Source organism: Mesoplodon mirus, assembly GCF_964341445.2.
Source record: "Mesoplodon mirus genome assembly, chromosome: 19".
Lineage (NCBI taxonomy): Eukaryota > Metazoa > Chordata > Mammalia > Artiodactyla > Ziphiidae > Mesoplodon > Mesoplodon mirus.
The window spans coordinates 54671794-54698977 of record NC_138995.1 but is presented as its reverse complement, the minus strand read 5'-3'; the positions used below and the strand labels follow the sequence as shown (position 1 = coordinate 54698977).

At 51.9% G+C, this 27184-nt stretch overlaps 1 protein-coding gene across 4 annotated transcripts; it reads left to right on the top strand.

Annotated features, from left to right (window-relative positions):
- Positions 1–432: 432 nt before the first annotated feature.
- On the top strand, positions 433–23790 carry LOC309794658 (DNA repair protein XRCC1). 4 transcript variants are annotated; one of them, XM_082606424.1, is made up of 17 exons: positions 433–590; positions 1459–1551; positions 10005–10115; positions 16399–16557; positions 17467–17541; positions 17639–17744; positions 17906–18015; positions 18097–18202; positions 19040–19298; positions 19605–19721; positions 20626–20719; positions 20878–21010; positions 21414–21465; positions 21560–21696; positions 22940–23030; positions 23445–23520; positions 23625–23790. In XM_082606424.1, exons 1-17 carry the CDS (start codon positions 540–542, stop codon positions 23736–23738), a joined length of 1884 nt encoding a protein of 627 aa, XP_082462550.1. In that variant the 5' UTR covers positions 433–539; the 3' UTR covers positions 23739–23790. The 4 variants fall into 4 exon arrangements, with proteins under 4 accessions (XP_082462550.1, XP_082462548.1, XP_082462549.1 ...); XM_082606423.1 differs by having other exon boundaries at positions 434–590; positions 21411–21465; XM_082606422.1 differs by having other exon boundaries at positions 17906–18202; positions 21411–21465.
- Positions 23791–27184: the final 3394 nt, after the last annotated feature.

Here is a 27184-nt window from a genome sequence, read left to right as displayed (position 1 = left end):
TTTACCCACTCTCTCTGCCTCAGGCATAAGCTTGAGAGATCAGAGATTGTGTGTGTGCGTGTGTGTTGGTGGCGGGCGTGGGGAGGGTAGCCAGCAACCGGTGGAGGGGATCCTGTTGCGGTAGGCTCCAGGCTCCCTGCAAAAATCCACTCAGATTTGCTGGCCTCTTGCTTTCCAGGCTTCAGCTGGGGTGGTGAGGATGGCGAATTTCTTCTGGGGACCAGTCCTGGAGGCCACGCCGGTTGCTAGGCGCCCAGAAGACCTAGTGTGAAAGTCACCGGGAGGAGGGCCTAGAGAGCGGTTTGGCCAGAGGGAGGCGGGAAGAGCTCGTTACTAGGCAACTCAGCGCCTCTCGCCTCTGTCGGGAGGGACGCACTGGGCTTGCGCAGTGTTGACGCGACCTCCGGCGCGCCGCTGTTTGAAAGGCCCGAGCCTCGTGCGCTTGCGCAGTTAAGCCCGCGCAGGGCGCCCCAGCTGTCTGCACCCTAAACTCAGACCCTCCAGCATCTTCTTGGTCAGGCGAAGCCCACGACGTTGACATGCCGGAGATCCGCCTCCGCCATGTGGTATCCTGCAGTAGCCAGGACTCGGTGAGGGACTGGCGTGGAGGAGGTTGGAAGAAGTAAAGGAATTCTTGAGGGGGCTCTAGGAGAACTTCTGGAGTCTAAAAGGGGTTGAACAATAATCAGTATCCGGGCTGCGAAGAAAAAAGAACTTTATTTGGGGTTTTAGGAACTGATATTAGAGAGACACAGATTTCCGTAAAACAAAGTGTTGGGAGAGAGAGTCAGGGACTTACGAGGACAAAGGTCACCAGGTGGTTAAAGTTGTCCAGAGAGAATTGTAATTGCCTCTGATACAAGAAATATTTGGCTTTAAAGAATAGGCTGTCATGAGTTACTTTAGGGTAAAGCTCCCATAAATAGATAGGCCGTCATGAGTTACTTTACGGTAAGTGTCCGATAAGTATCTCGAGTTTCTGGTAGATGTTCTGGATGCCTGTGTTTAATGTAGTATGTGGTCAAAAGGTCACATTCCATCCAGGCTGAGACCTGCATGGTCACAGTTCCTCAGTGGCCACCCAGCTCCATTTTAGAGAGCCCTTTTAGCAATACCGACATCATTTTCTTTTTCCTTTCACAAAAGGGACTTCGTGGAATTCTAAGGAGGGTCATGGGAGAATTTCTCAGAGGCCATAAGGGAATTCTAGAGAGATGTGGAATAGAGGAACTTCCAGAGAGAAAAGGAGGGATAGGGGAGCTTCCTTCCAGAGAGAAAAGGAGGGATAGGCCCAGGGGTGAATTTCCAGGGGAAAATGCTGTAGGGGACTCAAGGCCGAGTGTGTGGGGATTAATAGGGAAACTTAAATCTGGGGGATCTCAATGGAATCATCTGAGAGCTGGGGACCTAGCTCTCATCTCTGTACCCTAACTTCCCCTTTCCCACTCTTCTCTCCAGACCTACTGTGCAGAAAACCTTCTCAAGGCAGACACTTACCGAAAATGGCGGGCAGCCAAGGCGGGCGAGAAGACCATCTCTGTGGTGCTCCAGGTGATTCTGCCCTCCCCCCCTCGCCTTAATAGGAGTCTGGAGACCCAGGGTCCCGACTCTGCTCTGGAGCTAACTGGCAGTGAATTGAGGCACTTTCCCTTTGGGCCTCAGCCTCCTCACCTGGAAAATGAGCAGTGTGATCCCTGTGCCCCTTAGCAGGGGAGAAAGGTGATCCAAGCACTAGGCCAGGGATGAATCAGTGTGTGGCCCAGGTAGGTTGCTGCTACTTTCGGGGCCTCAGTTTTCTCAGCTGGAACAGAGTGAATCTTTGCCATGTATCCTGCCTTCTAAAGTCTCTGGGCTCAGGGCTGGAAGTTGTCTCATATCATCTAAGCCAATCAACCTCATTTAATTTTTTTTATTTTAAAAAATATTTATTTATTTGGCTGCGCTGGTCTTAGTTGTGGCATGCGGGATCTAGTTCCCTGACCAGGGATCCAACCCGGGCTCTCTGCATTGAGAGTGTGGAGTCTTAACCACCGGACCACCAGGAAAGTCCACAAACAACCTCATTTTAAAGATGAGGAAACTGGGGCATAGGGCAGGGCGAAGTGAAGTGGCCAGTCTAAGCTACCATGTCTGGAATGCTCAGCGCTTTGGTACATTCTCTGTGAAGTTGGAGGGAGGCAAAGAGGAAAGGGTAGTTTGACCCAAGATGGTTACAGAATTCCAAACAGGCTGTTCCTCTCCGGCATAAGAAACTGGTGGGAGAAGCGAGCTAGGTTTGTTGCCAAGCATCTGCTCTTTGGCTGGTGCCGCTGGCCTGGGTGTTTTACCTGTGTGACCTGACTCTTCATGGAGTTGGATAATGTAGGGGCTGTTATCACCACTAATAAATGGCGGTGCTGAGACCTGAACCTGTTGTGGGTGTTCTTAGCCACTTTGTCATGCTGCTTTGTGTTCATACCTTGGCTTTCTTGATTTTGGCCACATTCCTCCCTTCTGAATGTAGGGGGTGTTTGGAGAGGGATGTTGGGGGCAAGGCTTACCTGATTGTGTTAAAACATATTATTGTCTCTCTCTTGCCCAGTGGTTCAGAAAAAGTTTTGGTTCACAGAACCTTTTGAGAATTAGGGAGAATCTGAGAATTCTCTTCCCAGGAAAAATACACAGACCCACAAGATTTTCTGAATGATTTTAGGAATTTAAATATCTTCTAGGTCCCTAACGTAATAAGAATAATGAGAGCTAACATTTATTCAACATTACAGCTGCCTGGGAATTCCCTGGTGGTCCAGTGGTTAGGACTCCATGCTCCGAGGGCCCGGGTTCAATCCCTGGTCAGGGAACTAAAAGGAAAAAAAATTACAACTGCCAGTCACCATTCTAAACACCTCACATGGGTTAATTCATTGAATCCTCATAAAAACCCCATGACCTCGAGTCTTTTATTATCCCCTTTTACAAGGAAGAAACTAGGCCCAGAGAGGTTATACAACTTGCCTAGAGCCAATGCTTTTAGTTAGTCTTGGGACATGGATTTAAGTCCCCACATGTCCCTCTTACTCACCCTGTGACCTCAGGCAAATGGTTTCTTTTCTCTGAACCTGTTTTCCCATCTGCCCATTGGGAATAACGTGATCTGAGCCCAGGGTTGTTGTGAAAATCCAGTGATGTAATGTTTGCAGAAGTGCCCTGTCAGCAGGCAGGTGTTTGTGTAAAGGGAGGGCTTGATGTGTTAATTACTGGGCACTGATTCTGCTGGGCTCTCTGGTCAGGAGATGATCAGGAACATCCCATTTGGGTCTGCACCCCAGTTGCATTGGGAGCAAGAAGAGACAGGATATGGGGAGCGAGGGAGCCAGACAAGGCACAGGATTCTCCACCCTGGGAGACCAAAGGGGATATTGCACCTGTCACCAAAGTGGGAAACCTCGAGAAGGGGCAGCTTGAGAAGGTGACACATTGGTTGGGATGTCCGGGTTTGCTATGACTTTGGGACATCCAGGGGACAGCTAGTGATTGGACATGGAGCTGGAGATAGGGCTGTAGGAGTTGTCAGCACAGGGACAGGCCCTGGAGACTTGGGAGTGGATGGATTCATTTGTTCATTCATTCATAGAAGCGCCTTCTGTAGGCCCAGCACTGTTGTAGGTACTGGGGCATTGTGCAGTGGACAGCACAAGACAACCGTACGTCAGTCCTGTGGAGATTTTACGTTGGCAGGGAAGGACTGACCGATTAATAAATAAAACGTATGTATGTCAGGTGATGAGTGCTAGGGAGGAAATTACATGGTTAAGAGAAGTGAGGAGGGACTTCCCTGGTGGCACAGTAGTTAAGACTCTGCACTCCCAATGCAGGGGGCTGGGGTTCGATCCCTGGTCAGGGAACTAGATCTCACATGCGTGCCACGACTAAGAGTTCGCGTGCCACAGCTAAGGAGCCCATGGGCCACAACTAAGGAGCTGGCGAGCCGCAAGTAAGGAGCCTGCCTACCGCAACTAAGACCCAGTGCAACCAAATAAATAAATAAATATTTAAAAAAGAAAAAAGAGGAATGAGAAATGCCTCCAGTGGGAGATGAAGCAGTGGCAAGAGGTTTTTTTCTAAATAGGGGGTTAAGGAAGGCCTTCCTGAGAAGCTAACCTTCAAGCAGAGTGAGTTATGCAGGTACCTGGGAAAGAAACAGAGTCCAAGGCAGGCTGGTGCCTGGTTGGTGCCTGGCGGGCTGGAGGGACAACAGCAAGCCCTGTGTGTGGGTGGAGCCGAGTTGACAGGGGAGAGGGGTAGGAGCTGATAGGGTGGGGGTAGAGGACCCCTAACCTGCGTAAGGCCTAAAAGCCATTGTAAGGATTTAAGCATTTACTCTGCATGAGATGGGAGCCGTGGAAGGCCTCTGAGCAGAGGAGGAACAGAATGTGACTTAGGTTCTCACAGAACCTTTTTTTGATTGATTGATTGATTGGCTGTGTTGGGTCTTCGTTGCTGCGTGCGGGCTTTCTCTAGTCGCGGGGAGCGGGGGCTACTCTTCTTTGCAGCGCGAGGGCTTCTCATTGCGGTGGCTTCTCTTGTTGCAGAGCACGGGCTCTAGGCGCACGGGCTTCAGTAGTTGTGGCTCGCGGGCTCAGGAGTTGTGGCTCGCGGGCTTACTTGCTCCGCGGCACGTGGGATCCCCCCGGACCAGGGCTCAAACCCGTGTCCCCTGCATTGGCAGGTGGGTTCTTAACCACTGAGCCACCAGGGAAGCCCCCCCCCCAGAATCTTCTGTGAGATTTCCAGGTTGAGCATGAACTGCAGGGAAAGTGCTGGAGCAGGCAGTACTGCCACAGCAGTTGTCGATTTATTTCGCGTTGGAGACCCTTCGGAGAAGCTGATGGCATTTGGCAGTTGCCAGCATGCAGGGTGACTCCAAGCTCACCGAATACTAAGTTTGGTTCTTTTCAAGCAAGTTATAAGAGGAAACTTCAGGACACCAAGACACGTAGATTGATCTGTGGATTTTCCTACTACTGTGTATTTTTTTCCCCTCAAATAGCATCTCACAGTATCTCTGTATTACCATCTGGGGTTCAGCCCTCTGCTCGTGACAGCCCCACATGCCTTCTTCGTTTGCGGTGGCCGAAAGAGGCTCTATTGCCAACCCACCACCTCCCAGGAGGGCAGTTCCAGCCTCTTTGCTAACCGCTCCTGGGCCGGTGGGAGCGGCTGAGACACAGCCCAGGTGTAACAACTCCTGTCCTCCAGATGCTGAGGTGTGTTCTTTAGAAAAAATGTTCAGTAGCAAGGTAGACACGTTCTGGCTTCCATTCCCTAGCCCCGCCCTCCCAATTTCCACTGCCCAGGTCTTCCCTCCTGTGGCAGCCACTGTGAGCCATTTCTCATGTGGCCCCCAGGTCACTCTGTCCATGTACAAGCATATATATCCACCCCTCCCCGCCTTTTAAAAAGTACGCTGTATGTAAACACTCCTCTCCCTTGTTTTCTTCCAAGAAACTGTATCTTGGGGATCCACTGTCATGGCATCAAGTTCTACCTTATTCTGTTTAATGGTGCATCAGGTTCTACCCTATTCTTTCATGGATGTGGAACAGTTTTTTTGTTTGTTTGTTTTTTTCTTTTGCGGTACGCGGGCCTCTCACTGCTGTGGCCTCTCCCGTTGCGGAGCACAGGCTCCGGACGCGCAGGCTCAGCGGCCATGGCTCACGGGCCCAGCCGCTCCGCGGCATGTGGGATCTTCCCGGACCGGGGCACGAACTCGCGTCCCCTGCATCGGCAGGCAGACTCTCAACCACTGCGCCACCAGGGAAGCCCGGAACAGTTTTTTTTTGTTGTTATATTGGAGTAGAGTTTATTAACAATGTTGTGTTAGTTTCAAGTGTACAGCAAAGTGATTCAGTTATACAAATACATGTATCTATTCTTTTTCAAATTCTTTTCCCATTTAGGTTATTACAGAATACTGAGCAGAGTTCCCTGTGCTCTACAGTAGGTCCTTGTTGGTTATCTATTTTAAATATAGCAGTGTGTACATGTCAATCCCAAACTCCCAATCTGTGCCTCCCCCCAACCCTAGCCCCTGGTAACCATAATTTCGTTCTCTAAGTCTGTGAGTCTGTTTCTATTTTGTGGATAAGTTCGTTTGTATCTTTTTTTTTAATAGACTCGGCATATAAGCAATAAAATATGAATTTGTCTTGGAACAGTTTTTTTAATAAGATGTCTCTGGGACTTTGCAAACCTTCCATATCTCATTTCTTCCACTGTCGTGAATTCTGTCTTCCTGGGAAAGGTGCACACAAACCTGGGCCACAGATGACTCATCCTGTGCTTAAGCCTTTCTCCTGACAGCTGATACTTACTGAACACTCACATCCTTTTTCTTGAGGTAAAATTCACGTAACGTAAAGGTTATTATTTTAACCCTTTAAAGTGTACAATTCAGGGTTTTTTTAGTATATTGACAATGTTCTGCATTCATTACTGCTGTCTAATCCAGAACATTTTCTTCACCCCAAAAAGAAACCGAAAACCATTAAGCGATCACTCCCTATTCCCCTTTCCCCAGGTTGCCGCTGGCAACCACCGATGTACTTTTTTTAAAATAGGGAATTCAATTGTTTATTTTATTTTTTTTCACTCAAGTGAATTTACTGAATTAATCTGCATTTAACACTGCTGGTGTACATTTAAATCAACACTTGATATTAACCTTCTTTTTAATTTTTAACTCTTCAAGAAAAAATATATTACTATTTTAGTTTAAACTTAAAAAAAATTCATTTATTTATTTTTATTTGGTTGTGCTGGGTCTTAGTTGTGGCAGGCGGGCTCCTCAGTTGCAGCTCGCCAGCTCCCCGTTTGCAGCACGTGGACTCCTTAGTTGAGGCCAGTGAGCTCCTTAGTTGCGGCTCGAGGGCTCCTTAGTTGCGGAGGCGGGCTCCTTAGTTGTGGCATGTGAACTCTTAGTTGTGGCATGCACATGTGATCTAGTTCCCTGACCAGGGATCAAACCCGGGCCCCCCGCATTGGGAGCGTGGAGTATGAACCACTGTGCCACCAGGGAAGTCCCTTCAGTTTTTTTAAATTGAAGTATAGTTGATTTATAATGTTGTGTTAGTTTTAGATTTTTTTTCAGATTCTCTTCCGTTATAGGTTATTACAAAATATGAAGTATAGTTCCCTGTGCAATACAGTAGGTCCTTGTTGGTTCTCTGCTTTATATATACTAGTGTGTATATGCATCACTGATATACTTTTTGTCTCTATGGATTTGTCTATACTGGACATTCATGTAAATAAGACCATACAATATGTGGCCTTTCGTGTCTGGATCCTTTCACTTAGCATCAGGTTTTCGGGGTTCCTACATGTTGTAGCTTAGATCAGTGCTTCATTCCTTTTTACAGCTGAATACTGTTCCATTGTAGGGAATATCATACAGTGTGTATCCATTCATAAACTGATGGGCATTTAAGTTGCTTCCATGTTTTTATAAGAGATTTTTTATTTATCAAAAGAAAGACAAAAAAAAAAAGAAAGACAGGGGAGTATATGTGTGTGTTTAAAGTAGAAGTAGTCGTATATGAAATAAGAACCATTCATTAAAATACAAATATATACATCCTACTAGATGGAGGGCCCCATGCTTTAAATGTGGGAGAGGCAGAGATTTTTTTTTTCAGCCACGCCCCACGGCATGCAGGATCTTAGTTCTCCGACCAGGGATCGAACCCTTGCTCCCTGCAGTGGAAGCTTGGAGTCTGAACCACTGGGCCGCCAGGGAATTCCCAAGCTGTTGAGTTTTTATGTCAGGGATTGAAACTGGGGAATTGGGAAGCAGTGTTGGCTTGTCAGGCAGTTGGATCTGAATTTCTCTGCCTATGTGCCTCACATGTCACACACTAGCTATGTGTGACGTGAGCCATTTATTTACCTGTCTGAGCCTCAGTTTCCCCTTCTATAAAGCTGGGAGAGTTACAGACCCTTCCTTCCAAGGTGGCTGTGAGGATTCAGTGATGCCTGGCCCAGGAAGAGCTTAGCTAAGTGTGGTAAACAGAATAATGCAGTAGATATCTACATACTAATCCCAGAACCTGTGAATATGTCCTTTACATGGCAAAAGGGACTTTGTGGATGTGATGAACTGAGTATCTTGAGATGGTGAGATTGGCCTGGATGATTGGGGTGGGGGGTGTGTGTGTGCAGCGTAATCACAAGGGTCCTTATAAGGGAAGGAGGGAGGCAGGAGAACCAGAGTCAGAGGAGATGTGAAGACGGAAGCAGAGGTTGGAGCAATGCCATTGCTGGCTCCAAAGATGGAGGAAGGGGCCACAGCTGAGGAGTGCAGGGGCCTCTAGAAGCTGGAAACAAGACAAGGAAATGGGCTTCCCTGGTGGTGCAGTGGTTAAGAATCCCCCTGCCAATGCAGGGGACACGGGTTCGAGCCCTGGTCCTGGAAGATCCCACATGCCACGGAGCAACTAAGCCCGTGCGCCACAACTACTGAGTCCGCGAGCTTAGAGCCCGTGCTCCGCGGCAAGAGAAGCCACCGCAATGAGAAGCCTGCGCACCGCAATGAAGACCCAACGTAGCCTAAAATAAAAGAAATTAATTTTTTTAAAAAGCTTTAATAATAATAAAAAAAAAAAAGACAAGGAAACAATTCTCCCCCAGAACTTCTAGAAGGAATGCAGCCCTGCTGACACCTTTATTTTAGCCCAGCCAGGCTGCCTGGACGCCAGCTGTGTGACCTCAGGGAAGTGACACAACCGCTTCCTGCCTCCATTTGCTTACGTGTGAAATAGAGATAATAACAGCTCCTGTCTCGAAGAGCTGTGGGGCGGAGAGAAGATACAGGTATTATGGGTCTGCCACGTCTGAGCACTTAGATGTCCGCTGCAATGGCTGTGGGTTGTGGTGGTTAGTATGTGTCATCTAGACTCCCCTCGGAAGGAGGACTATTATGATGACCCTCCCCTTTCACTTGTGAGGAAACTGCGGCTCAGAGAGGTTATACGCCACCCAGGGCTGCACCGCTTGGAAGTGGCAGGGCTGGATTAGAAGTCAGGCTGACCTCCCCACAAGCCCAGGCTCCTTCCTTCCCTGGAGGGATGTTCCTGCCTGCAGCAGAGTGCAGGCAGTGTCCGGGCCACTTCCCGACTGGGAGGTGACAGGGCAGATCGGACCGTCAGATGATCCTGGTGTAGGGTGGCAGACTGGGTACCTTTGGGGGTCGTAGTAACTTGTCATTCTAGGAGCCAAATAAAAGATCCCCAGAGTGGAAAGCCATTCTTAACTGCCTTCCACCCCCACGTGGCCTTTCCAGTCAGACAGAAATGGCAGAAACTTCGGGGCAAGCCATCCTGCAGTCAGCTCTTTCCTTCTTTTGACAAATAGTCCTCAAGCAGCGACTAATATTGCCTCCTGACTGGCAGTGGCAGGATGCCTGCTACATGCCAGGCCCTGAGGCCGTAGTATTTATGTGCATAATCCTAGATAGGGTGACCATCCCCACTTTACAGATGAGGAAACTGAGGCTCCAAGAGGTGAGCTGACAAGGCCATATAGCTAGCGTGTGGCAGAGCTGGGACTCAAACCCAGGAATCAGTGGTGAGCCAAACCAGACTAGGCCCCTACCCTCAGGGAGCTTCCCCGGAGCCCTGTGTGATTGGGGTTGGGGGTGACAGATGTGCCATTGGTCTGCATAGCGCCACCAAGGAGAGCTCCGTGGTGGCGGGTTAGCGGCCCATCTGGCAGAGTCTGGCAGAGCCAGGGAAGTGGGTGCAGGAGCTTATGCAGTCGGTCGGTGAATATTTTCGAGCTCTGACTCTACACCCTGTGCTGCGTGCAGGGGACGCAGTGGCCCCACTCAGCCCTGTCTTCACTGTCACCGAGTTGACTCTGCAGGGAGACAAGGGGGCCCGGATGGGGGTCATCCCTCTTCCGGGGTCCCACAGAGAGCTGGGGGGTGGCCAGAGCAGCACTGACAGTGTGCTGTCCCTCCCCTGCAGTTAGAGAAGGACGAGCAGATACACAGCGTGGACATCGGGAATGACGGCTCGGCCTTCGTGGAGGTGCTGGTGGGCAGCTCAGCCGGAGGGGCCGGGGAGCAGGACTACGAGGTAAGCAGGGCCTTGAGGTGGGCCCCCTGCTGATCCCTGCCCCCGGTGCCCCCATCGAGGCCCCAGGCCTCCCAGGCGCCAGGCCAAGGTGGAGGCGAGTCACACGGACGGTGGCCCTCTGGAGGAGCCCAGCGTTCCCGGAGACAAAGAGCAGACCCAGGTGATAAGCTGTGTGCAGCAGGTATTTGGCTGAAATTGCAGCATGGTTGCAGAAACAACCAGAGGCACTTGTTCGTTCTACGATTCAGTCGCTGCTTGAGAGCAAAACTCCTTTTCTTCTGGTCCCAGAACTTCTCAGAGATGTCGCAGCCAGTTGAGATTCCGAATTGCTTGGGGTGCCTCTCTTAGTTACTTTATTTGTGACAAATGTTTACAAGCCTTCTGCTCTATTACAAATACAGTAAGTCCCTTACATATGAATGAGTTCCGTTCCAGGAGCCTGTTCGTAAGTCCAGTTTGTTCATAAGCCCAACAAAGTTAGCCTAGGTACCCAACTAACACAATAGTATAGTACTGTACTGTAATAGGTTTATAATACTTTTCACACAAATAATACATAAAAAACAAAAAATAAAGAAAACATTTTTAATCTTACAGTAGAGTACCTTGAAAAGTACAGTAGTACAGTACAACAGCTGGCATACAGGGGCACATTTGCATCTTTGAAAGTTTGCAACTTGAAAGTTTGTATGTAGGGGACTTACTGACTTTTAAAAATTGGCCTAATCCTTTTTTTTAACCAGTTGAATGAATTCAAGCCGGAGTGGTGAGATCATAATGAGCCAGCTGGTCAATCAGCAAAATGATTTGGGGTAAAAATAAACCTACTGTGGAAAAGAGAGGTTACAATTTTAAGTGAACAAATCAGTTTTCTACAAATCAGTTTTCTTGCAGTGAAAAATTTTTTTCAATTGAGGTATGTTTCGCATATAATAAAATGCACAGGTCAGCGTTTTGACAGATGTACACACCTGTGTAACTGTCCCCCAGATCAAGACGTAGAGCATCGCTGGCCTTCCTGAAAGTTCCTCGTGTCCCTTTGCAGTCACTCCTCCCACCCTCAGCTCAGGCCACCACTGATCTCTTTTCTTACCTGTCCTAGAATTTCATATAAGTGGAATGTTCTAGCATGTGTTCCTTTTTTGTGGCTGGCTTTACTCAACATACTGTTTTTTTGATGTTCTAACATATCACATATATGTCAGCGGTCTGTTCCACCTTACTGTTGAGCAGTATCACTGTAAGCGTAGACCTCAATTTGTTCATCCATCCTCTTGTTGACGGGCATCTGGGCTGTTGCCACTTTTTTTTTGGCCATGCTGTGCAGCCTGCAGGATCTTAGTTCCCCAACCAGGGATTGAACCCAGGCCCCAGCAGTGAAAGTGCTGAGTCCTAACCACTGGACCGCCAGGGAACTCCCCACCACTTTTTCTAAAAAATAAATTTATTTATTTTATTTATTTATTTTTGGCGGCATTGGGTCTTTGTTGCTGTGCACGGGCTTTTCTCTAGTTGCAGCGAGCAGGGGCTACTCTCCGTTGCGGTGCGTGGGCTTCTCACTGCGGCGGCTTCTCTTGTTGCGGAGCACGGGCTCTAGGCGCACGGGCTTTAGTAGTTGTGGCACGCAGGCTCCGTAGTTGTGGCTCGTGGGCTCTAGAGCGCAGGCTCAGTAGTTGTGGTGCACAGGCTTAGTTGCTCCATGGCATGTGGGATCTTCCCAGACCAGGGCTCGAACCCGTGTCCCCTGCATTGGCAGGTGGATTCTTAACCACTGCACCACCAGGGAAGTCCACCACTTTTTGACTATTATGAAAAAAGCTGCTGTGAACATTCTTGTACAAGCCTCTGTATAGAGATCTCTTTTAGGTAAATACCTAAGAGTCAAATTGCAGGGTCTTCAGGTAGATATATGTTTTAACCTTATTAGAAATGGACGGTTTTCCAAAATGGTTGTACCAGTTTATTTTCCCTTCAACAGTATATGAGTTCTTTTTGCTTCCCATCCTTACTTATACTTGATATTGCCAGTCTTTTAAATGCACGTGTGTTGAATTTTATCAAGTGCTTTTTCCACCTTACAAGGTACATTTTAACCAGTGAGGTTTTCCTTGAACACACGTTCTTATTCTAAAGGTTCTAGGGAATTCCCTGGAGATCCAGTGATTAGGATGCCACCCTCTCACTGCTGAGGGTCCAGATTCCATCCCTGGTCGGGGAACTAAAATCCCACAAGCCACGTGGTGTGGCCAAAAAAATAAAAATAATAAAATAAAAGTTCTATAAGTTGTAAAAAGGCAAACTAAGGCACATTATGTTTTGAAGAGTTTACTTGAGCAAACAATTCAAATCAGGCAGCCAAAATTGAAAAATGATTAGGGGTGCTGTGTGGATGGGCTAGGACAGAGATTTTTAGAGAGAAAACAGGGAAGCAAAGCAAAGCAATTATTTAATTGGCTAGAGCTTAAATGGTTCCCTTACTTGGGAAAATCTAGTGACTTGGCTATTCACGATTAGTTGATTTCATTTTCTTAGATTTGAGTACACCAACTCTGGCTTAGATTTTGGTTGGTTTACTTAGGCTACCTAAGGCACTGGAGTCACTGAGTCTAATGGCCTCCTTGTTTAAAATTTTAAATAAAATCAACAGTCTTTGAGACTATAAAAAAAAGTTTTCTGTTCTTCTTGGCAAACAGATTTAGATCAAAATTCTACTTTATAATTATGGAAACAGAATAAGTGCATTGTTAGCTAAAACTTTTATCTAATCGGGCATGTGAATCTTTATTATTCTTATCTTATCTACCTAGAAACGTGGAATGGTTAGATTAGGGCTTGATCTTTTCAGAGTCTGAAAACCCCTATGTCAATAGTTTCCCATTCTCTCAAGGTTTTTAATTAAACTTCTGCTGGAAGTTTTGTTATAACTCCTAGCCAATACTGAATTAAAGACTCTGGGACTTATAAGGTCTGGCTCCTGCCCAGAGACTAGATAACGGTTGGAAGAGTCAAGAAAGAAAAGGAAAAAGGGCCGAGCAGGGCTGGTCTGTGTTGATGTCACCCATACAAACCAAGCCAAAGGCACATATTTTAATAACTAGTGACATTTTCTACAAAATCATCAACATTCAAAAAATGTATTTATTTATTTATTTATTTGTTTATTTGGCTGCGCTGGGTCTTGGTTACAGCATGCGGACTTCTTAGTTGCGACATGTGGGATCTAGTTCCCTGACCAGGGATCAAACCTGGGCCCCCTGCCTTGGGAGCGTGGAGTCTTAACCACTAGATCACCAGGGAAGTCCCAACATTTTTTTTTTTTAACCCCTCCAAGTTCTGCAAAGGGGATATCTAAGCTTGCAAGGTTAACGCAGTCTAGAGAATAAAGGTTTAATCCTAGAACCTTAAAGACAGTATTGGATAATAAAACAACTGGAGTTGTTTTCTCTTCACAGTGAATGGGAGGAGAGTATATTCAGAGGGAGGCTCCCCCTCAGTGTGGGTGGCAGCTGCCAACCACAGCTTGTGTTGCCCCTTTATTTAGTCACTAGATGGTAATTCAGCTCTCCCATATGCTCAAAATCAGCCCTTTTATTAACAAGTGTAGTCAAGGCCAGGGAGCTGGCTTCCCTTCTCTATAATTTTTGTCATCTTTGCTGTTTCCTTTTCATAATCAAGAGCTGAGCACAAAGAGATATCTAGTTACAGTCTGTGTTTTTCTCAGCAAAAAGCTTTTGTTTTCTAATTTCACAGCATGTCAGTTAGAAAAGAGACTAAATAACACATTACACCCAACTAAAGGTGGCTTACTGCCTAAGAATATATATCGTTTCCTTAGGAGGGAAGTCCAGCATTAGGCAGACCCAGAGTTGATTGGGCAACTGAACAAAGTCAGGGTGCTTGGTTGGGCACCTCTTGATTCTTTTGGACTTGGCCACATGGTTACAAGATGGTTGCTATTGCTCCATCCATCACCTAGTAGCATCCAAAGCAGAAAGTGGAGGAGTGGAATGGCAGAAAAGCAGTGGTTTTCTTCCATCCTCTGTTTCTCTTTAATGAAGAAGGAAAGTCTTTCCCAAAAGCTTCCAGCAGCCTTCCTCTTAACATCGAATTGCCCATCCTTGGACCAGCCACTGGCAGAGGAAATCGGACCACTTGGACCAATCATGGTTCATCCCTTAGTGTTGGGCACGCAGCTCTTCCACTGCTTTTCAAAACTGCCTGGTCAGTTTTTGTTCCTTCGTCATACTGTTAATAGCTCCGTTTATTTCTTTAGACTATTAAACACAATTACTTTTATATTGTGTGTTTGATAATGTCAATGTGTGCTGTCTTTGTGGGTCTGAGTCTGCAGTTTGTGGTTTCTGCTGACCCTGAATCATGGCAGCCTGTTTCCTTATGCCTCATGTGTGTGTGTGTGTGTGTGTGTGTGTGTGTGTGTGTGTGAGTGATTGTTAATTCTGCTTTTGGGGGAATGTATCTGTGGGAATTCTTTGAGGGCCTGGTTTGAAGTACGTTCCTCCAAGAGGATTTGCCCCGACACCAGGTGATACTGTATACATGGGACCACTTAAAATTTTCACCTTGGGTTTTTCCACGCAGATAACTAGTGTGGATTTTTACTGCAAATCCTTGAGAGTACAGACTTGCGGTTAGGAGTCTCCAGAGAGAATTTTTCAGCTTTTCTCTGCTGTCCCCCCAGAGCTAAAGCCTCCCACTGACTCTTCGAACAAGGCACATTCCTCCCTAATTTACCCACGGAGGTTGTTGCCCTTTGGAGAGGCCCAGCTCTCTGCTCTGTGGCGTGGTCCCTAAGATGCCTTTCTTCCTGACTTGGAGCGCAGGCTTTCTTTCTTGGTCTCTCCTGCTGCCACCACCTAGAGCCCTTTAAAATCAAGCTCTGTGCCACCCGGAATCAGCAATGGGGCAAACACCAACATCAGTGCCACCCACTGTATCAGTCAGGGTCCCACCAGGAGACTGAAACCACACCAGTTAGTTTAACAGAGAGAATTAACGTAAAGAATTAGTAACGAGGTATTGAACTGAAGAGGCCAGAAGACTAAGGCAGGACGCGGAAGCAACTGCAGGGGGCAGTCACCGCCCTTAGGGTTGGAGGAACAAAAGGAAGACGTTGGCATGACTGAAGGGTAGATGTTTCGAAGCTTGGAGGTGGGGCCCTTGGAGCTGAAACTCAGACCCTGAGGAAGGGGAGCTCCCTGGCTGGTTCTGGTACGTCCCAGAGAGGGTGCAGTGAGGCCAGTTCTGCAGGTGTTGGGAAGCTGCAAACTGGATTCATCTGCCGCCCCCGGGGGAAGAACAGCTGCAGACGCAGGAGCGAAGCACACCTGGGTGCTGCTCGGGGGATCTGCAAGAAGGCTCAGGTCCCGCCTCCCTCCTCCAGCCCGTCTCTCTAGCTCCCCCTGCTGGCAGAGCCTGACAAGGAGCAGCTGGAGATTAGAAACGTCCCCAGCATCCCAGAGCTGAGCCGCCAAGGGTGGGGTGTTTTGTTTTGTTTTGTTTTCTTTTCTTTTCTTTTTAAAATATTTTTTGTTTTTTCTTCTTTTGTACTTTTTCTGTTTTATTTTATTATTTATTTATTTTGTTTGTTTGTTTTTTGAGGGCGGGTTTGAACTGAGAGACAGTCACTTAGTAATGGGTGCAGCTCCCCTACCTCTTTGGATTCTGCACTGTAATTTCTGGCCTCGAATACTTCCCTTCTGCTGACTCAGCTGTGCATTTCAAAAAGGTGTTTGAGGGAATTCCCTGGTGGTCCAGTGGTTAGGACTCCACGCTTTCACTGCCAAGGGCACAGGTTCAGTCCCCGGTCAGGAAACTAAGATCCCACAAGCTGTGTGGTACGGCCAAATATATATACATATATATATATATATATATATATATATATATATATATATATATATACACATACAATAAGGTGCTTGAATATTGTGCCAGTCATTGTGAATATCCTCTGCTGGGAGGGTTCCTGAAGCTCCCTGTCCTGAGGGTTCCCGCCACGTGGCCAGATATGGAAGACTCTGGAAGAATTTAGAGAAGGGTGGTTCAGATCTGGGACTAGAATGACCCCTCTGGGGCCTGTGTCAGGGTAGGCCTGACTGGAGGCCCAGAAATGAGAAGGGTCTAGAGGCCTTGAGGCAGGTTGAGGTACAGCTGGATCTGGCGACTCCCTGGTCCCTGCTCAGGCCCCTGCCCTCTTCCAGCCCCTAGGAGGTGTCACTGAAACCAGCCAGGCCTGGTTCTCATCCTCTGTGCCTTTTCCCAGGTCCTTCTGGTCACCTCGTCTTTCATGTCCCCTTCCGAGAGTCGCAGTGGCTCAAATTCCAACCGTGTTCGCATTTTTGGGCCCGACAAGTTGGTCCGGGCAGCAGCAGAGAAGCGCTGGGACCGCGTCAAAATTGTCTGCAGCCAGCCCTACAGCAAGGTACCCAGGGTGGGAGTGGGGTCCTTGGTCCTGAGCCACGAGAGAGGCGAGCGGCCGATGTTGAGTCCCAGAGGGCTGGGAGGACCGGACAGTTGGTCTCCCCGTGGGATTACAAGGAGGCTGGGTCCCTGCATTCTCTGAAATTGGTTTGAGGTCCTCCCCATGTAGGAATCTTCGCTTCCTGGAGGGAGATGAGGAAGGATGACCTGCAAGACCTCAGGGGAATTGGGAGGGGGAGCTGCTGACTTGGAGATGGGGCCTCGTAGACTTGGGGCTCAGTTAATATCACGAGATCTGGAGTCAGAACGCTGGTTTAAAACCTGGCTTCTCCACTCCTTAGCTGTGTAACCTCTGGCTTCAGTTTCCTGATCCTTATGGGGTTGCTGTAAGTTAGGGATGCTAAGCTGTGGTGACGAGACCCGAGTATGTAATGACAGCACACAGTAAAGGTATACTTGTCATACCTCTGGATCTGTCGCGGGAGGTGTTTGGCCAGTCATCCCGGACCCAGTCTCCTTCTATCTCATGGCTCTGCATCCACCCAGCAGAGAGGGAAAGAGTCTGGAGCATTTCTGAGTTCCAGAAGTGATACCCAGCCCTCCCTCCCATTCCGCAGGCAGGAGTTTGGCATGCAGGGTGGATTCGCTTAGACACCCAGCAGCCTTTGCCAATTGCTCTGAGGCTTAAGGAGCTGGTGCATGTAAAGGGCTTTGCACCGAGCCTGACCCCAAGTTAGGGCTCAATAACAGCTTGCTGTTATTATCCTTGTCATTATCATGCGGGCACTTCCCCGCATGTGTGTGTCCATAGGAGGGAAAGAGCCAGAAAGGGGTTTCTGTAAATAAAAGGGATTGGGGCCAAGCCTTAGTCCTTGGCCAGACTCCCTGATTCCCACCCCTCCTCTCCCAGGATGCCCCCTATGGCCTGAGTTTTGTAAGGTTTCACAGCCCCCCAGAAAAAGAGGAGGCCGAGGCCTCATCCCAGGTAAGCTCTACCTGCCACCGCCCAGAGCCTTCTCCCCACCTCTTCACCCCACCCCTGCTGACAGTCCTCCCACTGCGCTGACCTTGTGGGACCTTAGAAAGTGACCAAGCTCGGCCAGTTCCGCGTGAAGGAGGAGGATGAGAGTGCCAGCTCCCTGAGACCCGGGGCTCTCTTCTTCAGCCGGATCAACAAGACCCCCCCAGGTGAGTGCGGGAAACCTGGGTCCTGAATGAGTAAAGCCCGGGGGCCTGGACTCCTGGGCCACTCCTGGGGCTTGGGAACAACACTTTGTGTCCCATGGATAGGAGCCGAAGGGTCTGAGGGTCCAGCCCTCTCAACCTGGCTCCACTTTCTCCCTCTGAAGTCGCAGCCAGTGACCCAGCAGGACCCAGCTATGCAGCTGCTACACTACAGGCCTCCAGTGCCGCCTCCTCTGCCTCTCCGGCCTCCAAGACGGTAGGCAGCACCTCCAAGGTGAGATCATCGGACCCTGGTGGGGTGGAAAGGGAGGAGGTGAGCTGGGGGCCTCGGCCCATCCCACCCCCTCATCCTCAGGAGTCCCCCAGAGGCAAGAGGAAGCTGGATTTGAGCCATGAAGAAAAGAAGACCCCCAGCAAACCGTCCGCCCAGCCCTCACCACCCGCCCTCAAGAGACCCAAATGTGAGCAAACTGGATTCCTTGTTCCCACAGGGGCCTGGATCCTGGGTCTGAGCCGGGAGGGGCCGGGGGTCTGGATCCTGGGTCTGAGGGAGGATGGGCCGGGGGTCTGGATCCTGGGTCTGAGGGGGGAGGGGCCGGGGGTCTGGATCCTGGGTCTGAGGGAGGATGGGCCGGGGGTCTGGATCCTGGGTCTGAGGGGGGAGGGGCCGGGGGTCTGGATCCTGGGTCTGAGGGGGGAGGGGCCGGGGGCCTGGATCCTGGGCCAGAGGGGGGAGGGGCCGGGGGCCTGGATCCTGGGTCTGAGGGAGGAGGGGCCAGGGGTCTGGATCCTGGGTCTGAGGGAGGAGGGGCCGGGGGCCTGGATCCTGGGTCTGAGGGAGGAGGGGCCGGGGGCCTGGACTCCTGGGTCTGAGGGAGGAGGGGCTGGGGGCCTGGATCCTGGGTCTGAGGGAGGAGGGGCCGTGGGTCTGGATCCTGGGTCTGAGGGAGGAGGGACGGGGGCCTGGATCCTGGGTCAGAGTTGGGAGGGGCCGGGAGTCTGGATCCTGGGTCTGAGGGAGGAGGGGCCGGGGGTCTGGACTCCTGGGTCTGAGGGAGGAGGGGCTGGGGACCTGGATCCTGGGCCTGAGGGAGGAGGGGCCGGGGGCCTGAACCCCTGGGTCTGAGGGAGGAGGGGCCGGGGGCCTGGATCCTGGGTCTGAGGGAGGAGGGGCCGGGGGTCTGGATCCTGGGTCTGAGGGAGGAGGGGCCGGGGGCCTGGATCCTGGGTCTGAGGAGGGAGGGGCTGGGGGTGTAGCTCTACACCTACTGACTGAATCCACTCCTTGGCCTCCCCAGTGCCAGCTCCCACCCCTACCCCAGCCACTGCCCCTGTCCCTGCCGCAGCACGGGGGGCGGCGCCAGGGAAGCCCCGAGGAGAAGGCGCTGAGCCCAGGCCCCCCCGCGCCGGCCCGCAGGAGCTGGGGAAGATCCTCCAGGGTGTGGTGGTGGTGCTGAGCGGCTTCCAGAACCCCTTCCGCTCGGAGCTCCGGGACAAGGCCCTGGAGCTGGGGGCCAAGTATCGGCCAGACTGGACTCCAGACAGCACCCACCTCATGTAGGCCTGCGCCCCCTCCCCACGCTCCCCGCTGCCTCTCCTCTGCCTCCCTTCGTCTCCTCCATGTTGCCTTCTCTCTGTTACTTCACCTCTCTGTATCCTCTGCCTCTTGTTCTCTTTCTCTTCTTCCCTCTGATTCTTAAAGTCTTCCCCTCGGCCTCCCTGTGTCTTTTCTGCTTCTCCCACATCTGCCCCATGTCTCTCCCTGTCTCTCGCTGTCTCCCTCTCTCTGTGCCCCTTGTCTCTCTTTGCCCTTCACCTCTCAGATCACAGTGGGCTGACACCCTCCATTCCGCTCCCTGCCAGCTGCGCCTTTGCCAACACCCCCAAGTACAGCCAGGTCCTAGGCCTCGGAGGCCGAATCGTGCGGAAGGAGTGGGTGCTGGACTGTCACCGCATGCGGCGGCGGCTGCCCTCTCGGAGGTGAGGCCTCACTGCATGCATGTGGTTTACACACGCACACCCCGACCCTGCCCCTTGTCCCCATGCTGGGCAGTGTCAGGGATCTGGAGAGAAATCAGGCCGGGCCCTGCTGGCCCAGAGTCAGCAGACTTCCCAGAGGAGGAGGAGGAGGGCAGGGAGACACAGGTGGGGCAGTGGGGGGCAGTCCGTGCAGGGCTCTGGGAGGTCTGCTTAGCGAAGGAAAAGGACACTGCAGGCTGGAGACACAGCATTCCCAAGGCCTCAGGGCAGAGAGCAGAGCATTGGGACCCATTCACATTCCTTCACCTGAAGCCCCTGCTTGGCGCCAGGCTGGGCTGTGCAATGCTGGCCCCGGACGTCGGGTCCTGCCCTCCAAGGCCTCTGACTTCCATGAGGGGCCGGACTTAGCTCTAAAACAGTTTGGGGGCAGGCCCAAGGGGAGGACCGCAGTGAGCTAGGGGTCTTCAAAGAAGAGAACAGGTTTGCCAGGCTGAACAGAGGCAGAGAGCATGCCTGGGCGGAGGAGCCAGGGTTGGGGTCAGCCTGGTGTCTGCCCGGAGGAGCCGCAGGGGCACTCAGCACCTAATGAGAAACTGACTTTGATTCTCAAAGGGGAGAATTATTTCTGATTTTTTTTGTTGTTCCCTGTCTGAAATGAGTCATTTCTTCCTGAGGAGGGAAAGGAGGCCAGGAAGTGCTCTGGTCTCCGGTGTGGGTGGCTGGTGGTCTCTGGGGCCCTTCCGGAGCCAGGAGGAGGGCGGGCTGGGAGAGGGGCCACGATTGCCACCCTGAGTATTTAGTAGATACTGAATAAATAGCCAGTGCCTGTTGCTTCCTAAGCCCCCTCCCCACCTCCCCCGGAGGACACATCTGCTGTTTGTGTGAGGCCTGATTCCTCCCCCAGGTACCTCATGGCTGGGCCAGACTCGAGCAGCGAGGACGAGGGGGCCTCTCACGGCGGCAGCAGTGGGGATGAAGCCCCCAAGCCTCCCCGAAAGGTCTGAGGCCCCCGGCCCGGGCGGGGGAGGGTGGAGTGGGGGGGGGACATGGGTGTGTCATGGTACCCAAACTCTCCACTCCTGCCTCCTGCAGGCGCCCCCCACGCTCACACCCGCGCTGCCCCTTCCGTCCTTGCTGACCCACCCTCCCTCCTCAGCGCCCCCAGACCAAAGCCAAGCCCTCTCAGGCAGCAGGACCTAGCTCACCCCAGAGACCCCCAACCCCAGAAGAGACCAAACCACCCACACCAGGGCCCCAGGAAGATACTGACACCAAGGGGGAGCAGTCAGGTCAGAGCCTGAGGGAGGAGAGGCCAGGGGCCTGGATCCTGGGTCTGAGGGAGGAGGGGCCGGGGGTCTGGATCCTGGGTCTGAGTGGGGAGGGGCCCGGGGGCCAGGATCCTGGGTCTGAGGGGGGAGGGGCGGGGGTCTGGATCCTGGGTCTGAGGGAGGAGGAGCTGGGGGCCTGGACTCTGGATCTGAGGGAGGAGGGGCTGGATTCCAGGCAATGGATCTGAGGTAGAGGGTGGCTGTCCCACCCCCGACAACCCCTAACTGGATTTGGAGGGCCACTGAGCCTGGGGGTTGGGATGCCTGCATCTGTGCTCAGGCATGAGACTGGGAGGGAAGGTTACCGGTCTTTCCAGAAGAGAAGGCATGGGCCTCGCATTGACTAAGCCTCCATTCGCAGAAGGACAGGACAATGGGGCAGAAGATTCTGGGGACACCGAGGATGAGCTGAGAAGGTGGGGTTTGGGCTGGGGGTCAGGGTGGCCCTGGCCTTGCGGGGAGGGGCATCTGGTCTGCATGCTCCTACCCCACCCCTCTTGGCCTCTCCAGGGTGGCTGAGCAGAAGGAACAAAGGCCGCCCTCTGGCGAGGAGAATGGCAAGGACCCGTACGCAGGATCCACGGATGAGAACACGGACAATGAAGGTCCCCCGGAGTCTCCCAATCTGCCGATTCCCGAGCTCCCAGGTGGGAAATCCTCCCTCCTGATGTGGGATTTGGCCCTGTTACTTCTCTGCCATGACTTGCCCCAGCCAGTCCTGGGATGGCTGCTGCCCGCTGTGACTTGTCTTCCAGGCTCCTCACCCCCAGTCCCTGGCCTTTGCCACCTCCTTGTCCTCTTAGGCCTGTTCCCTTCCTTTCAGGACCCTCTCCTGACTTCCCTCTCTGTCCCTGTCCTGACTCCTGCTGTGACCGCTTCCATCACAGCTGAGCCCCAGGCGAGACCCCCTTTGGCTTTCCACTCCCTCACGCCGGGGCGGGGGGGGGGGCTCCCAGGGGGGGCCTCCCACTCCCTAGGCGTCAGGATCACCCAGGGGCTTTTAAAATCTGCAGGTGCCCAGGCTCCACCCCCCGGGTTCAGCTTTGTCAGTGTGTGGTGGGGCCTGGGGAACACAGGTGCTGTGGGCACTGATCTCTGTTGGGAACTACATTGTTATTCCTCACCCCAGACATGATCGCGGGGGTCGTGGGTCAGGGCCAGGTCAAGAATGAAAGGAGAGGGGAACTGCCCTGGCGGCCCAGGGGTTAAGACTCTGGAGTCTGTGCTCCCATTGCAGGGGGCGCGGGTTCGATCCCTGGTCGGGGAACTAAGATCCCACATGCTGCGCAGTGAGGCCAAAAAAAAAAAAAAAGAGAGAATGAAGGGAGAGCCGGGCAGTCAGAGGGTCTGAGCAGAGGTGAGGGTCAGTGGCCACTGGAAGAAGCCGTTTCTGCTCGGTTCCTCATGGGTGATGGGCAGGAAAGTACTTTGATCCTCCAAAGCCCCAAACATGGCATTGACAACTTGATGGAAAATCATGTCAGACTAGAACGAAGAACCACCCTGAAGGTCAGAGCCAGAGAAGGCGCTGATTAAAAAGGAGTGGGACAGCCATGGCGAGGAAGTGGCAGGATGTGAAATTTCCAAGCCAGGCCAAGCTAACGAAGTGATTGACCTGGTGTAAGAAACATGTTGCAATAATAGTAATTGCGTCTTGTATCATTCTTGCAACAAAAGGAAGCAAAACTCCCCAGAGGCTCAGATGGGCCTGGCAGGGAACCACTGCTTGTCATGGATTATTCCCGTGCCAGGCTGTACACGGACACCCCTTTCCCCCTCCGGCGGCTGCGCCGGCCTTGCTGTCCTGCCTCTGCGTGTTCTGTGGCTCCTGGCTGGTGCCCTGGGACTCCAGGGGCCTCAGGCTTGGCTCTTCCGCCTTCTCCCCTGCAGACTTTTTCCAGGGCAAACACTTCTTCCTGTACGGGGAGTTCCCGGGGGACGAGCGGCGGATGCTCAGCCGTTATGTCACAGCCTTCAACGGGTCAGTCTCTGGGGAGAGGGGAGGCAGGGGAGGAGGTGTGGTAGGTCGTGGGGAGAAGGGCCATCGGGAGGATGGAGAAGGCCGTACCCCCAGGCTGGGCACAGGCTGTGGAGTTCCATGCCGTCCTCACTCTGCTGGGCAGCCCTGGGTGCATGGCAGCCCTGGATGCATAGCTTCCCCTCGGGTTCTTCTTCTCTAAAGCGAGGCTCCACAGTGCCCTTCCGAAAGGACTGGCGCCTGTGGGAGCTGTCGGTTTTGGGGCTGTGGCGAGCCTGGCACGTGGGAGAGTGGGGGACCCACAGGCGGCCTATAGGGGACATAGGTGGGGATGGAGAATGGCCTCTGAGGATGGTTGGGGAGTAGGGTGTCAAGAGAGGGGACACCGATTCTCTACCTCTTTTCTTCTCCTGCCAGGGAGCTTGAGGACTATATGAGCGACCGGGTACAGTTTGTGATCACGGCACAGGAGTGGGACCCCAGCTTTGAGGAGGTGAGTCCTGAAGGGGCAGGGAGAGGGAGACCAAACCTGCCCTAGCATCCCCCAGACCCCCTCCTGGCTCACATGTTCCCACATGCACCCCCTCGCCCCTGCAGGCCTTGATGGATAACCCCTCCTTGGTGTTCGTCCGTCCCCGGTGGATCTACAGTTGCAACGAGAAGCAGAAGTTACTTCCCCACCAGCTCTACGGGGTGGTGCCCCAGGCATGAAGTTTGTGCTCTCACACGCATGCGTTTATTAATAAAGGGGACTTGGTTTGGAGCAGCTGCCCCTCTCACCCGTGTCGCCCAGAACTCACAGCAGGTTCCCAGCTTTCTGTCTTATGTTTGGTTTTGCTTCCCCTCTGAAGGCCGGGTCTTTGGGCTGCCTAATGACTCCTGTGCTGGGGTCCCGGAAAGAACGCAGGGCTCTCTATCTGGGGTCTGGTAGGGAAGGAGCTCTTTGTCACTTCTTCGGGGCCCCTCCCCCCTTTGGTGGCAGGTGGCAGGGAAGTAGGAATCTGACAGCACCACCCTCAGCTGGTTCTGACCCCCCTGGAGCCCATTCCTGTGTCTTGGTTGTCCCTCTGGGGGTCCTGGACTGGGGGCTGGCATATTCATGGGATAGGCCTCTCTCTCTCTAAGTCTCAGCTCTCTGGGCCAGGGACATCTCCCTTTCTCCAGGACTCTCAGAAGTAGCTGTGAAACTGTCACCAGCCTGGTTTGATATCACCTCATTTGGGAGGTAGAATTGGGGGAAGGGGCATTTTAATCACCACCACCCCCAAATCCTGAACCCCCTTCAAGGCTCCACCACATTTAAGGTGGGAACTGAACTGGGCGTTAGAGAATCAGGGTAGAAGGTGGGATGGGGCCATGGTGTGGGCGAAGGCCAGGAAGTGGGAGCCATCCTGGTGCCTGGGGGGCAGTTGAAGGAGCACGGCCCCTCTGGTGACGAGGCTTTAGGGGCAGACCTAGCTGGAAAGGTGGGCACAGTCCTGGCAGCTGTGCCGTCCAGTGCAGTAGCCACTGGACACAGGTGGCTATTTAACCTTAACGACAGGGAATTCCCTGGTGGTCCAGTGGTTAGGACTCTGTGCTTCCACTGCAGGGAGCCCGGGTTTAATCCCTGGTTGGGGAACTAAGATCCCACATGCCTCGCGGCGTGGCCATAAATAAATAAATGAATGAACGAATGCATAAATGAATAAAATAAACATAAGGACAGTGAAACGAAAGGAAAAATTCACTTCCTCAGTTACACTGGCCACAGTTCAAGTGCTCACTGGCTCCTGGGCTGGACAGCATAGATGGAGAGCCTTTCCCTCGCTGTAGAAAGCAGGACAGGGCGGCCCAGAAGCACTGTGAACGGCAGGCTGAGAAGCTTGGACTTCATCCTGGGGAGGTCAGGAAGGGGTCGAAGGGCAAAGGGCAGGGTCAGAGCTGGGTAGCAAATGACCACAAACTTAGTGTCTTAAAACAAAAGAAAGGTATAACCTTCTAGGTCTGGAGGTCTGAAGTCCAAAATGGGTCTCACTGGGCTAAACGTCAAGGTGTAGGCAGGGGGACTTCCCTGGTGGCACAGTGGTTAAGAATCTGCCTGCCAGTGCAGGGGACACGGGTTCAATCCCTGGTCCAGGAAGATCCCACATGCTGTGGAGCAGCTAAGCCCGTGTGCCACAACTACTGAACCTGCGCTCTAGAGCCCACGAGCCACAACTACTGAGCCTGTGCTCTAGAGCCTGCGATTCACAACTACTGAAGCCCGTGTGCCTAGTGTTCCACAACAAGAGAAGCCACTGCAGTGAGAAGCCCGCACACCACGACAAAGAGTAGCCTCCGCTCACCGCAACTAGAGAAAGCCCGCACGCGGCAACGAAAACCCAACGCAGCTAAAAATAAATAAATTAAATAAATAAAAAAAAAAAGGTGTAGGCAGGGATGCGCTCCTTTTGGAGGCTCCGGGAGAGAATCCGCATTCTTGTCTTTTCCAGCTTCTAGCAGCTGCCCACGCCCCACGCCCCTTCCATCTTCAAAGCCAGCAACGGCGAGTCTTTCTCATGCTGTGTCCCTCTGACACTGACTCTTCCTGTGATTAAACTGAGCCCAGCCGGATAACCTGGGATAATCTTCCTGTTTTAAAGCCAGCCACTTAGCAACCATTCCTTATGCTGCCTTAATTCAACCTTTGCCACATCACATATCTGTAGGTTCCAGGGATTAAGATGTGGGCATCTTTGGGAGGCCACTATTCTGCCGGCCACACCCACCACGTGTGGGACAGTGGGGCTGCAGCGTGAAAAAACAGACGCGAGTCCCCTGCTCGTACGGGGCTGACCTTCTGCTGGGGGAGAGAGACGGCAGTGTCCCGCAGTGTGGGGCGGCGATGAACGCTGTGTGAGCAGAAAAAGCCAGGCAATGTTATACAGTGGTGAGAGTGATCGGGTCATCAGGGAAGGTGTCTCAGAGGACTCACCTGTCTGCAGGGACTTGGGAGAAGTAAGGGAGGTTCTGGGGGAACCATTCCAGGCAGAGGAAAAGCAAGTGCAGAGGTCTTCAGGCAGGACAAGTGCAAGGAGTAGCAGGGTGTCGGGCGGGGTATCAGGAAAACCCAGGATCCACCCTGACTCAGCACTGTCCCTTGCTTGGCTGCGGGCAAATCCCATCCCTCCTGCACCCAGCTTTCCCATCTGGACAAGGTAAGGTTGGACCAGATGGACACGCCCCAGATGAGTTTGTGTCCTTGAAACGTTGATGGCGGTGGGGTCGCTTTGGAGGAAATCTTCCGGGGCAGCTCCACGGTAAATATGGACACAAGCCATACTGCTGGCTGTGGGGGAGGGAGCCTGCCCCTCCGCTGCCCCTCCCCCTCCCCCAAGGGCCTTGCTCAGCAGCCTGCAGTCCTGAGGCCCCCTGATTTCCATTTGTCTGCTTGGTTCCAGCCTCATGCTGGAGATTCCACAAACCATCTCATTCCATCCTCCACACCTTTCAGATCTGAGCTCTGAACAATAGATCCTCAAGAAGGCCTTTCCTCACCCTCCATATCTAACCGTTTTGCCAGGTCTACCCTCATAATACTGTCTATCATCGTAACTTGGTTTGCTTATCATCAAATTTACCAGTCTTTTCCTGTACGATCTGTACTTTTTGTGTCTTAAAGATACTTTCTCTGCCTGTGAGGTTACTAAGGGATTCTCCTTTATTTCTATCTAAATGCTCTAGAGTTTTGTGTTTCACACTTAGATCTTAAATCAGTAGAAACTAATTTTTGTGTATGCTGTGAGGTAGAGAGCCTCATTAGTTTCTATGTTGCTGTAACACATTACCAAAATCATAGGCTTTCAACAACACATTTATTTTATAGTCCTGGAGGTCGGTAGTCCAAAATCAGTCTGAGTGGGCTAAAATCATGGTGCTGGCCAGGCTGTGTTCCTTCTGTCCTTTAAAATTATTTTAATGTTATTTTTGATTTTATTTATCTACTTATTTAAATTTTTATTTTGCTGTGTTCCTTCTGGAAGCTCTAGGGGAGAACCCATTTCCTGGCCTTTTTTAGCCTCTAGAAGCTGACTGCGTTCCTTGACCCGTGGTCCCACATCACTCCAGTCTCTGCTTCCATTGGCACATCTCTGACTTGTCTGCTTCCCTCTTTCCCATGTAAGGAGCCTTGTGAT

Coding starts and splice junctions, on each gene's coding strand:
- LOC309794658 (XM_082606422.1), top strand. CDS start 540: ATGCCGGAGATCCGCCTCCGCCATGTGGTATCCTGCAGTAGCCAGGAC. Junction 17,542..17,638: donor AGGCCGAGGCCTCATCCCAG/GTAAGCTCTACC, acceptor GTGGGACCTTAG/AAAGTGACCAAGCTCGGCCA. Junction 19,722..20,625: donor CGGCGGCTGCCCTCTCGGAG/GTGAGGCCTCAC, acceptor TTCCTCCCCCAG/GTACCTCATGGCTGGGCCAG.